Genomic DNA, 12,936 nt, shown 5'->3' with positions numbered 1-12,936 from the left:
CATCAAAACACTTGTGTTCTTTTTTGATTTATGTTTTTGTTGGTGGTGGTTGGTTGGGGTTTTTTTTGCACTTGTTGAAGTGCAGGGTAAGTGGCTAGGTCATGCCATCACAGTGCCAAATACCTGGGGCTTGCAGTGAGTTATCACATAGAGACAGAACAGAAAATGTGTGAAAATTGTGTGCTTTAGATTGCATTTCATTGATTCCGTTTTAGAACAGTTATAAGTACTTACTAATAGATCATTTATATTAATGCGTTGTATGCCAATTACACTGACAGTGTATTTTAAATTATATTTTATCATTGCGAAACATGTGCATGGTAGTTTTTTGATGAGATATATAAAGAATGGACAATCTATAACATGTGTAGCTGCATGCCTTACTTTTAAATCAACAATGTAGATGTAAGTCTTTACATGGTGTTGAGGCTCAGATAGTTTTCTTATTTTCCTGTTGCACATCAGGATGATACTGGTGTCAAAACATTTTTAACACACATACTACAGAATTGCTGGCTTACTGATGAGATACTGGGAGGGGACAACCCTTGCTCTGTTACAGGTATCTTAGAAAGACCAGCAATGTTAAGTTCTTCTCACCCTTTTGTAGTCATATGGGTAAACTGTTTACATTTGTGTGTGCTTAAGTAGAGTCAGATTGTTTACTTGAAAGTGCTGATTATTCCCTTTGTCTGACTCTTATTCTATGGAGATTTTCCACAGTGAAAGAGAGGAATATCCAAAGCAGAGTATTTTATACTTTTAACTGATTATTTATTGTAGGTCAGCAATTAATCAGAAGACACAAAGTAATGTTCAAGCAGAGTGCTGCCTCCAGATTGTGTGGTGATCAGTTGTTGAGGTCTCCAAATCAGACTGTTAAGGCAGCAGTCTGGAGAACTGATTGTATTAAACACTCTTGACGCTGAACAAAAACCTGAAACCCTGACATAGCAAACACCAGCAGTATAGGCTGACTGGCTGCTGGTTTACCTGTATGATGTTTTTTGAGGGAAGGTCTACACGGGGCAAGATAGGAGCTTTCCTCTATTCTCTGCAAAAGTCACTTTTTTGTTGAGACTGGTTGAGTGTCATGTATATTTCTATTGGAAATATATTTTCTAAGTTTCATTTCTTATCTACGTTAGTTTCATTACTCACTCTAGAAACTTTATTGTTCACTTATGTTCTTACCTTATGTTGACACGCTTCACATTTCCAAATGTGAATTTCACTTTGTCCTTAAACGCCCTAAATATTATTCTTTCTGGAAAACTTTGAGCCCTATCTTCAGTTCTGTCACTAAGTCACCTGTCTCTAAACCTGTCTCTAAAGAGAAGAACATGTTCATGCAAAGTCAGAGTCAAAGCCCTGGAACTATACTGCTTGCTTGTACACCTCCAAGAACCTTATGTAGTGTGGTTGTTGATAAGTCCTTAGAAGGCTGATAAGTCATCTGTTTCCAGATCTTAATTTTCTTTGAAAAGAGCATATCCAGAACTTTTTTTCATTTGTTACTCAGAGGAGAAGATTCAACAGGCAAGTAAGAAATGTAGCAGAAAGTATTTTTAGTAGCACAAATGGCCAAGTACATAACTGATGGGAAGCTGATAGTGCCTGATACTGACTTAAACCCATGGAGGTTCCAGACTGACTGTTGTGTACTTGTTGTTGTTGTTGTTGTGTTTTCTTCAAGAAGTACCTGGTTAATTTGATTAAATGCTTCGGTTTGGAGGAGAAGAAAGTACATGGTACATTCTAACTTTGTAGCCAGAGATAGATTCCATGTGTGCATACGTGTATTTGTCTCCACCACAGCTTTTTATATATTTCTTCAATTACCCTATCATCTGGCTTCTGTGTAATTTTTTTTCTGAATTTTATTCCTGGAGCACTGATGTGAAGTAAGAATACGCCAGTACTCTCATTGTACAGATTAGGAAACAAAACGTGGTGACAAGGAGGCCCAGATCCACAAAGAAATGAAAGTGTCCAATTCCTTATCCTTCATGTTAGAATCGGGTACCTTCCTGCGTTTAGAGAAAAAGGACTTTAAAGTTTGTTGAGGCACAAAGAATTGAGCACAGGATTTTAAAGTGGAAAGTGACACAGAGCTCTAAACCAAATTTCCTCATAGGATAAGCAGAAAGTTCAGCATTCTGTTACCACAGCTGTGGTAAGATGAAGTTCACTTCAATTATTTCTGGGTTTTTAACTTCATTCAGGAATTCAGAGTGGTGGAGGGGAATGCCTTTCCCCCCTTTCTAAATAAATAAATAAATAAATAAAATCACTGGGTGCTCTTCTCCATTCACAAGCAAATAATACCATGATGACAGTCTGAAAAGCATAAAAAATAGTCATTTATGCAAGGTTCCTAGGAAACAGGACTTTTTCTACATACTTTTTATTCCATTGTTTCTCTCACACTTTTTCCTGTTTATCTTTATGGAATAATTGTACTTCAATATGTAATTTTCTCAAATTTATATCTGCAATCTCTTTCACTGAAATATGGTCTGAAACAATTATATCTTGACTTCACTGCTGTTATAGAAACACACACCTGAAACACAGGGAGTGAAGAAAGCAACAAAGGCTTCCTACTTCTCTATTATTGCTGTCTAACATAAATTCTATAGTCTGAAATCAGTGGCTGTACCGGCATGCTCTTGTCCTTTGCATTATGCTAGTAATTGCTTAAACATTTAAAAAAGCCCCACGACCTTGATTGCACAGTTTGAGGGTAGCAGTTGGTTTCTGAGTTGTTTCTTCTCTCTCCCTCCTAAAACTGTCATTCTGGCGTAAGTTTCTGCAGTGTTCTTATTAACTCCAATTTTCTCTGCAAGTGGTTTTGTTACTGGAGCATGTAATAGTAACTAGAGCACAGAATTATTTTTTCTTGGGTTTGTTTCTTTTTTAAACAATGTTTCTTCAGTGAGCAAACAATTTCAGGATGTTGTCTCTGGGGTTAAAATCTAAAAGATATATGCGACCCAGATATGAGACTAAATTATTGCCATTTAAGATAGCAAGTTTAGGAAAAGCCAACTGAGCCAGTTAAAGACTCTCTGTGTATTAAATTATGCTCAGGCAAATTTCTTTTTTCTTTAAAACTGTTGTATGAATATAGTATGCAGGCTACATTGTCATCTTTTCTTTTAGAGTAAAGCAAAGCAGGTAGTTATGTATCGAGTTAAACTATCTTCTTTAATCTGTAGTCAATATTTTACCACGTTCTCTAAGACTGTTCTTAGAAATGAAATAATCAGGCCAACAACAACTGTAGTTTTGTCCAAAATTTCCAGGACGCTACCCTTCTATATGGTATTCATGCTGAAAAAATAGAGAAGGGGATTCATTCCTATTGAAAAGTTAGAAGAAAAATTAGTTGCACCATAATGCAGACTTCAGTTTATGCTTGCTGAAATGCAGTTCAGATATCATTTTTCTTTAAATTAGATAAAGACAATCTAATAACATTTCATCCCCTTGGAGAGATGTTTGCATTATTTCATATATAAATTAAGAGAGAAAGTCAGGAAAATGATTCAGTATATATAGACGTTTCATTATAATGGCTTTTGTTTCTAATGATTTAGTTCCTGTGCTAAAAAAAAAGGCAAAAATTGATGTATTCTCCCTACAGATGCAAGCTGCTATTTGAAGTAGTAAGTTGCTTGCCTCCCCACCCAAATATTTAGTCTGTTGTTTGGTGTGGTGTTTTTTTTTTTTTTTTCTTTTAGGGCCTGGTTCTATTGAAGTCAATATTAAAATATCTGACCACTTTGAAAAATTATTTGCTCAAGACTTATTTTCTTTATTTCCTCTCATATAGTTTTGCATTTTTTATGGGCTCTGGTTTTGGCTGACATCATGCTATAAAGGTATCAAAGAAAAGGCTTTGCCTATCTATGCAAGATTGAAAAGAAAGAATTTCTGCTATAGGCGTTCTGTGTGAGAATGAATAGAACTGTAGGCTTTATTCTTTCCCTCGCATATGCTGATAAACTTTATTTACCTCCTAGGGATGCTGGGCAGCCAGGCTTGCAGGAGACGGTAGAGCTGATTGGGCCAAAAAATCGCGCACTCACTGCTGGCATCTCTTGCCTAGTCCCTCCTCTCCTTCCACACCCATTTATTTTTATAGCCTTCTGATACATGCTGACATGAGTAGGCAGAGCTTTCTGCAACGATACTGGGAAACACTTAATTTATAACATAACTGTTCCCTACCAAAACAGACCTTTGCGGAGACGGAAGCAGAGGATTATGTTTTCTCAAGTGCTTACAGCCACCAAGTATCATTTATAATTAGCCTGGTAAATTGATTAGAATATACAACCTAAGCATCAAATGGAAGTGTTGAACTCATTAAACAGCTTTCATTTTAATTGCAAAAAGTATAACAAAACCCCAAACCCAATCATAAACAGATAAACATAAGATGAACTCACAAGATGAATGTTTCCAAACTGGACCAAATGAAGGTGATTATTTTCTGTAGTCTTGTCACATACTGAGGTAAAAATCAGTTTTAAAATCTGTAAAAGCAGTTGAGCCATGATTTCTGGGTGGGGAAAAAAATAATAAAAAAAAAGCCTTTCCTGACTGAAAACAGCTTGTGGCTAATGAGATATAAGCCTGTCAATTGTACTGGAAAGCAGTATTGGTCCTCCACAAAGCATCGCAAAACCAACCTGATTGAATGTACTTAACTATAGCTCCATCTAGTCAAAACAGTTGAAATAATTCTGCTAACACAGCTTCCTAAAATGAGCAGAGGGACTGGGATACAGCATGGTGACAGTGATACCTAGCTGCTGCCTTCTTTTTGCAATAGCTTCGTCGCTTATTGTAATTCATCTCTGTATAACCTTGCAGAGTTTTCCAATGAAACATACTTCTTTTTCAGGTACAAGGGAATTGTAATGTGGACCATCAGTTGTTCTTTGGTTTTGTTTTTGGGTTTTTTCCCCCATTTTTTCTTTAGTAGTATACTCCTAGACAGACAGAAAAGCGTTTGACTTTCCTCAAGGTTTGATCATGGAACAGAACTGTATATACTGTAGTGGATATATATGTGTCTGATTGACCTGACCTGCTGGGGGAGGGTAGACGTGTCATTGCCAACCAGCTGTTCTGAAGAAATCAAGGAAGCTGGATGGGTAGCCCTGGCTGTAGAATGGTGATCTTCTGAGTCACATTGATGATCTCAGTCATACCTGTCAATCACCCCAGTTAATAGTAAAGTAAGATGTAAATTGCACTGAACTTACCTAAAAAGCTGTGTTCAGAAGAGTACGTATTTTTTACGTGTGTTACATTTTCTAGATGTTTATAAAAATCAAATGGCCCTTTAATACTTAATAAATAGCATTTGAGGGGGGGGAATTTTCTGATCCAAATTAAAACTCAATGTGAAAGGTACAACTTTCACCCCCTCTCCCCTGCCCCATCTTACCTTCTTACCCACCCCCCACAGCTTACACACCCACCTTCTGTTTCTTCATCTAAAAAGGGATAATTCCCGTATTCCTGGCATTGAGCAGCCTCATGTGTTTTTCTGCATTCTCTGAAAAGCTGACAGGCAGCAAAAGCCTGGAATGCATATGAGTGCATATTTTCAAGGCCATTGCAAGCCCAGTTATTCCATCATCATCATGTAACCCCATATGCTAGTTGTTCTCCTGGTGAATCTCCTAAAGCAAGTATCAGTATCTGCCCTTAGTACAAGTACCGATTTTGGGCATCTTTTCCATACCTCCAAACTGAAATATGAAATTACTAGTGCTATTGCATAACTCCCTGCTAAGGTTTCTGGAGTGGCATGTAGTGCCCTGACTGGTTGTGTTCAAGGAAGAGAAGGGCTGCCGAGTTGCTCTGCGAATGGAGGGGCCATCCAGTCAGAGGATAATACATCTCGGTTTGTTCAGCTAGCACAGTGCAGAGTTTCCAGGTGATGTCCCTGGAAAAAGCTTAGTGCACTGATGAGTAGTGCAAGAAGTACTTAAAGGGCTTCCACTGGATGTTGAAATTTAACATATAATCAATATTAAGTCATATACTGTGTTATTTATTCCTTTCTGCTCACATGTAGTGACCATGTAGGAGTTTTACTGGTATTGTTTGCTATTGCTGTGCGTGCATTTTGTTACTGCCATCATAATTTGGGGTTTAAACAAGATAAATTAAGAACAGCGCAAGAATTTTGATATTGGTGAGTCCAATTGAGAAATTAAAAAATTTTAGGTAGACTTGGATTCACTCCTAAAATCTGAAAGTCGTCTTAAAGTTCTTGGAAATCTGCTGTTGTTTTGATTATACTTCTTGGTGGTGTCCAAAATTTGCACATGCAATATAATTTTTTTTTCCACAAATACAGACATTTATATATATTTTTAAGTTAACATGATTAGAAGGGAGCTATGTTTAGATGGGAAGAACAGAAATTATGTCCAATCATTTGTAGGGTAAAGATGAGTATAGATGTTGTTTTGCAGCATATATGATTAGACCAGAAGATACATGTGATTTGAACAATATATGCAATGAAATAAAAATTTTCATGCATATATTCAAATGAAAAAATGCATTTTATCACTGTTTTGAGCCCCTGTTCTCCATAAATAGCTTCCTCTGTGCTATATCAGCAGCAGTTTGGGCTGAAATCAGGTGAGAAACAGTGGAAACGTATATAAAAACTGAAAAAGGCTCAACTTTTAATACAATTTTTAATCCAAATCTTTCTACAAGTTGAATAAGCATCATTATTACTTTTGCATAAATTGGTTAGCAAAGCATAGATTAAATGGATTGCCTGAGGTCATGTGAGAAGTCCGTGGTAGACTTAGGAATGTTCTTCAAATATTTGCAAAAGATTTCACTTAGTTTCATGGAATTATGTCTGATTACCATCACCAACGTTAAAGGAAGTATGGATATTAGTTTGTAGCTATATTTTCTGTCTTAACAGAAACTTTTATCGTGCTCTATTTTAAAACAAAACTTCATTGAGAATTAATTGCTTTGGAATTTTTTTTAAAAATATACTCATAATTGATTATAAATCAATATTTTCATGGCTTCTTAAAATACAGTTATGTCTGGGAGAAAGGTAACCAGAATCTTCAAAATCTTTCTGATGGCTGCAAAGCCTTTGACTTGAAATAGTATGACATCTTGGGTAATAATCATCATTCAAAACCAACCTCACAAGAATTAAGCAGATTAGAACTGTTGGAAAAAATAGGGTGAAAGCGTAATGATAAATAAGAACTCGCCCCTGTACAGTCATGTTCTGTGCATTTTGTCTGCATAGGGAAAAGTGGTTGGTACTGTACTGTTTAGATGGTTTTCAGAGTTGGTTTTTAGAAACACCCTGGGTAACATAGTTTTTGTCAGCGGTGTTTGCAGGTGCCACAGACTGTGGATATACAAAATAATGAAGATCACTGCACTTGGAGGAATGTATGTTACAATGCAGTGAAACACGGACATACACCTAACAGCTACAGGAGGAGATCTGGAACAGGGGGTTGATTTTGGAGCAGTATCTGAGAAAAAAACATTGACATCATGGAACATCTATCAGTCAAACCTGAGCCCCCATCTGACCCTGTGACCAAGAGGACTCATTTAGGTGTGCAAACAAGAATATGCAAACAAGAACATGAAGTGCTGGTAGGGAAGTGGTGTCACCTTTGTATTTTTTTCCTTCTGTGACTGCTGCAGTGGGGTTTCCAGGTCTAGACTCCACGTTTCAGAAGAAAGATGACAAATTGAAGAGGGCACAGAGAAGAGCCACAGGCTAATTAAAGGATTAGAAAAACACGATTTCTACAGAAAGACTTAGGAGCTCAAGTTATTTAGATTATCAAAGAGAAGGTTAATGGGCAATATGAACACAGTCTCTAAGTGTCTACAAAAGAAAAAAAAAATTGATAATAGATGGCTTTCCAGTGAGGGAAAAAGATATAATAAGGACCAGTGGACACTGAGACAAATTCAGACTAAGACTAAAATCCTGTTTTCTTGTTTAAACAATGATGACCGTTGCTCTCCGGAGTAAGTTACTGAAGATGCCACTGTTTTCCATTACTAGACTTCTTCAGTCAAGGGAGAATAGTTTTGTTAGAGGATGTCATCTTGTTCAATCTCTGGTCACAGAGTTAAAGAAGAAGTAAGAAATGGGAGTTTAATAACTATATTAAGAACTATCCATACTAGAGAACTACAATGGTAGTGTCCAGTTGTTGAAATGATGATGAAAACTGTGTTTCTTTTAACATACTGGCCTCAACCTGGCAGGGCCTTTAGGCTTGCCCTATTCTTGAAGGCTCCTCACCAAGTATTCTCGATTTAATGGGAATATTCACATGGATCAGAATCTGCGTACTCAATGTTGGGAGGACAAATGGGTTTTTTTACAATGGTAATAATTTATCCTAGGTGTAAGGGTTTTCCAAAGTGAGTCCTTTGGGGAATGATGGGATTTCAGTCAGTGGTCTCCAGCCATGGGTCACCATGCTGCAGCAGGAACATGCTACCCCTGCAGCTCAACCGTGGTACCTAGAAGTGGCTGAGGACGCCTTGTCTGTGTCACCAATGGCCTGGGTTCTTCATCCCACTGAGCGCTTGCCTTGGATGGCATCTCTGCTGGCATGCTTCCTGGGCACGTGCTACCGACCCATGTAACAGAAGTGAGGCATCTCCCACAAAATAGTGTCAGTCTCCCCAAGAACCAGTTTTGACCTTTAGCGGCACAAAACCACTTGTGTGACACTTATAATGCTGTATTAAATGGCACAATGTTAATGTTTTCCTAATGTTTATCGATCTGGTAGAGGCTTTTACAACCTTCTCTGGTCCTTCCAGCCCCCAAGTTCCTATTTCAGTAACAAGTTAGATACCGGTACAAACAATAAAGTAGATCTCATAAATGTTTCTTTGTTGTAGTTTTCCCGTCAGTTACTAATAATTTTGGTCTTCATTAAGAGGTAAGCAGTATCCATTCTTTTGATCTTGCTTTGTCTGTTTTTCTCTGTTCTGCACAGGCTCCATTCTGTCCCCTTTGACTAGTTTCCAGATTTAATGGCTTGTTTTCTCTCCACCTCTTTCTCCACTCCAAGCTTCCTATGAGGTTCTCCAGATCCACACAGCAACTGCATTGCTAAGAAACAGGATGAATGCTTTGGTTTCACTTTTATATGCTAGATTAATTTTTCCTTTCAAAACATCAGAACACAGTGGAGAGGCCATAGAAAAGAAAGTTCCTCTGACTTCCTTCAGTTCGTGGCATCCACAGTTTCCATTTAATGATTGATCAGAATTCAAAGGTTGATCAGAAAAGTTTAACTCCTAACCACTCTTCTGGTCAAACAAGTCTGTGACTTGGCAATCATTAGCAAATGATAGGCTGCATATGCACTGACACCTTCCTGATAAGAACTATAATATCCAAAAGATATTAGAGGTTAAATCTGGGGAGATCTGCCACATCATGTTAATAGGGTCCTAAATAATTACAGCAGTTCTTTATTAAATGATCTTCTATTCCTAGTCTTTAATATAAATGACAGATTTCACTGTGCTACTCTTTGGCACTAGGTTCTGTTTTATGTTTCTTGTATGCAAAAAATATTGTAGCCCACATAGCCTTTTATCCACAACTCATACTTTAGAAGGTTATTTCTTTGCTAAGATGCCTGTAATTTAGTGGAAGTAATAACAGGCTGTGTGCATTTTTCTGGATTTTTAAAATTCTAATTTAAGCAATAAGCAATTTATGCAATATCTTGAGGTTCCTTGACACATTAGAATTGAAGGAGGAGAAATGGAAGGAAATGACAAATCTTTTCTGTTTTCTTTTTTTTTCTACCCTTGTTTATGATTTTTCACTCATCAAGTATTTCGCAACGTGTGGTTTTCAAGAAGCAGGGTTTGATTAATGAAGTGTCAGATACAGAGGATGTCATGAGAATTTTGGCATTTATTGTTTGCAGCATTTAAATTAGCCATGGTGTTTTCAATATTCCTTATTTTTTTATTTACTATATCTGTTATCCTGTTGATAGTAAATACTCTTTTATAGTAAATATCAGTACATAGTAAATTTTGATCTTTAGACATCTGTGGGAAGTTGATATTTATACAAAAATTATACTAGTTATTCAGATTTGCATTTTGATGGAAATCCTTTATTCATTAGTTTATTTTTAACCAAGACAGTGGAGAGTATTAGACTACCTTAACGCTAACAGTTTCAGTGATGTAGATGCTTATATACCGGGCCTAAGGCCATCAAAATTATTTTACATAGGAGAATGGACAGCTATCAAAACCTGGCTAGAATTGCATTTTTGAAAATATCAGCAGGTCAAATAGAAGTTCAGTTGTTAATCTTCTATTTACTAATGCTTTACCCTGGTCATCTGAAAACCTGTACTAGGTAATAGACTTCTATATCATCATGGCTTCCGTATAGAAGGCATGCCTTGTTTTAACTTAGCAGGGAACAACTCTGAAGAGAGCCACTGAAACAGGGTGTTACTGTGAAGGTTCTATGCCAGATTTGTGATTCCATATTGGTATAATTACTGGCTATTGTATATATAATTTTCTTGATGTACTAATGAAAAGTCTATGAGCTTCTTCACTCCCATAGGACCGTAGGGAGATTTTTCACTTCTGGCACATCTCACTTGAGTGTCAATCTTGGCATTTTACTTCTTATGCTAGCAGCTCTACCTGCCCTTGACTGCTTCTTCTATTAATAGAACCTGTATAAAAGGAGCAGAAGAAAGAAGCATATATTTGATTTAGAGTATTGGATTGTCTTTCTTTTGCATTGTATCCTTGAATAAATTAATGTATCTTCCAGATAATGATGTATCTTGGTCATTATTGAAGAACTTTTCTTCCCTCACCCATGTTAAAGAATTACTTCCATGTTTTTACTGTGCTCCCCTGCTGCAATACCATTTATCAGAATGTGTTATGCTTTTTGATGAGAGGGTTGCCGTTCTCATAAGACATAAATGCTTTAGTCTGTGCCATTGGAAATGCTTCTGATTCAAGAACCTGGGCGATACTGCTCCTGTATTGTGTAGATGTATTTGGAAATCTTCCCAGTGACTTTCAGCAAGCATTTAATGTGATTCATAATGCTCTGGGATAAAATTACAGATATGAAAGAGACCTACTACATCATCACTTGCATTTTCATCTGAGATCAGGTAATATTCCCTTCGCAGAGGATGCATCGAGTATTAGATTCACACTACATTTGCTCTCCAACAACTTTCCAAACCTGGCAAGAAAAACAGCGTGCCTGAGAGCTCTTTAAAAAAGCGTAAAAAGAAACAGGGAGTCAAGGCTGGCCTGCTCTTTTTTAAAAATCCAATGTGGATTTTTTATGTTACGCTTCCAGTGATGTTTTCAACAGCCATTTAACTATATTATCTGTACTGAGACATCTGTGTGGGTGTGTAGCATGTGAGCCCTGTGCGGTGGTATAGCCTGGATGTATGGGTATGTGTAAGGAGATAAAACTGCAAGGCATTTCTTTGGAACCAATTACTATAACTTATGGGCGAGGCGGGGGAAAAGGGGAAAAAATCTTTTTTTTAATATATTGTACTACCTTTCTTTGGCCAGAGATCACACTTAATTCAGGCTCTGTCATCTGTGGGAACTTGCTGCGATACATTCAGTTCTTCAACTTAAATGCTTTTTTTGTTTTTTTTCTTTTTTTTCTCTCTTACTCTCTTCCCTTCCCCATCCCTCCCCTCCCTCCCCAGGCAGCCAAGGGCAGTTTCCACTCACACAAAACGTCACGGTTGTTGAAGGGGGAACGGCAAATTTGACCTGCAGGGTCGATCAAAATGATAACACCTCCCTCCAGTGGTCAAATCCAGCTCAACAGACGCTGTACTTCGATGACAAGAAAGGTAAATCCTCTCCCGAACTCATGGTTCTGCATCACTTCTTCTAAGAAAGAAAGGTTGAAAATCATTTCCCTTTCATATCTTAATGTGAACATATCTGCTGGGAATATATGTTTTCAGCTATAATTATTAGATAATATTTTGGAGGAGGGTCACTGGAGTACTTTTTTGCGTATGAAATTTTATTTTTTTGTTAAAGGAAAAGAATAATATGTTAAATTCTTACTGCAAGCTAAATTGGAAGACATATCTCAGAAGAGCATTTATGGTTGGTGAAGAGGCAGGCAAGGGAAGAAGTAGTGCATAAACCTTGTGACTTGCTTTTATGTGTGTGTGTATACATATATATATTTATATTTTTTATATATGTATGTATATAATCCCACTATTTGCTTCAAGTTGCTAGTGCAATATGCAGTTGCTGTGGTAGGTGTTCTTAACAGCTAATAAAAATGCTTGGGTTTAGTGCCCCAATTTTTTTCCAATTATACCATGCACAGATTTTATAATTTTAGTTCAATTAGTGGGGAAAAAAGAAAGGAAAATGTCCACTCCTTACAAAAAGAAGGGCATTATCACTGCAGTAGGATATACTTTCTAAGTCATTTATCTTAATCTGAAATGAAAAAGCATTACATTTTACATAATATAACGTTAACATAAAGTTTGCATTAGATTCCATAAAGAAATTAAAACTAAAGTTATGAAGAACAAAATCATCACTTGGCTTTAAAAATGCAAAAGCTTTGGTGTTGATAGGGGTACAGAAGTTTAACAGTATTTTAGACTGAATTCTACTGCTTGAATTTATTCCGAAAGGTGCTACATACTCTACAATACTCATATTTTAACAAGTGCAGTTATTCCTCTGCGTAAAATTAAAGAAGTGCTGTCCATATGCTTTGCTGAATGATTACAAGATTTTAAAATGCCTTGTCAGACTGAAAATGCTTTGTGGATCTATGCACTTCAATAAAAGTAGAGT

The 12,936-nt window shown here is 36.9% G+C and overlaps 1 protein-coding gene across 3 annotated transcripts in view; it reads left to right on the top strand.

Annotated features, from left to right (window-relative positions):
- The window catches only part of CADM2 (cell adhesion molecule 2), a 671,675-nt gene that overhangs the window by 472,165 nt on the left and 186,574 nt on the right, over nucleotides 1-12,936 (top strand). For all 3 annotated transcript variants that reach the window (XM_055802814.1, XM_055802815.1, XM_055802813.1), the window contains one exon: nucleotides 11,805-11,954. In XM_055802814.1, coding sequence (XP_055658789.1) covers nucleotides 11,805-11,954 — 150 coding nt within the window. The remainder of the gene's footprint in view (nucleotides 1-11,804; nucleotides 11,955-12,936) is intronic.

Source organism: Falco peregrinus, chromosome 4, assembly GCF_023634155.1.
Source record: "Falco peregrinus isolate bFalPer1 chromosome 4, bFalPer1.pri, whole genome shotgun sequence".
NCBI lineage: Eukaryota > Metazoa > Chordata > Aves > Falconiformes > Falconidae > Falco > Falco peregrinus.
The sequence above is the reverse complement of the archived record's forward strand: the minus strand, read 5'-3'. Positions and strand labels throughout refer to the sequence as shown.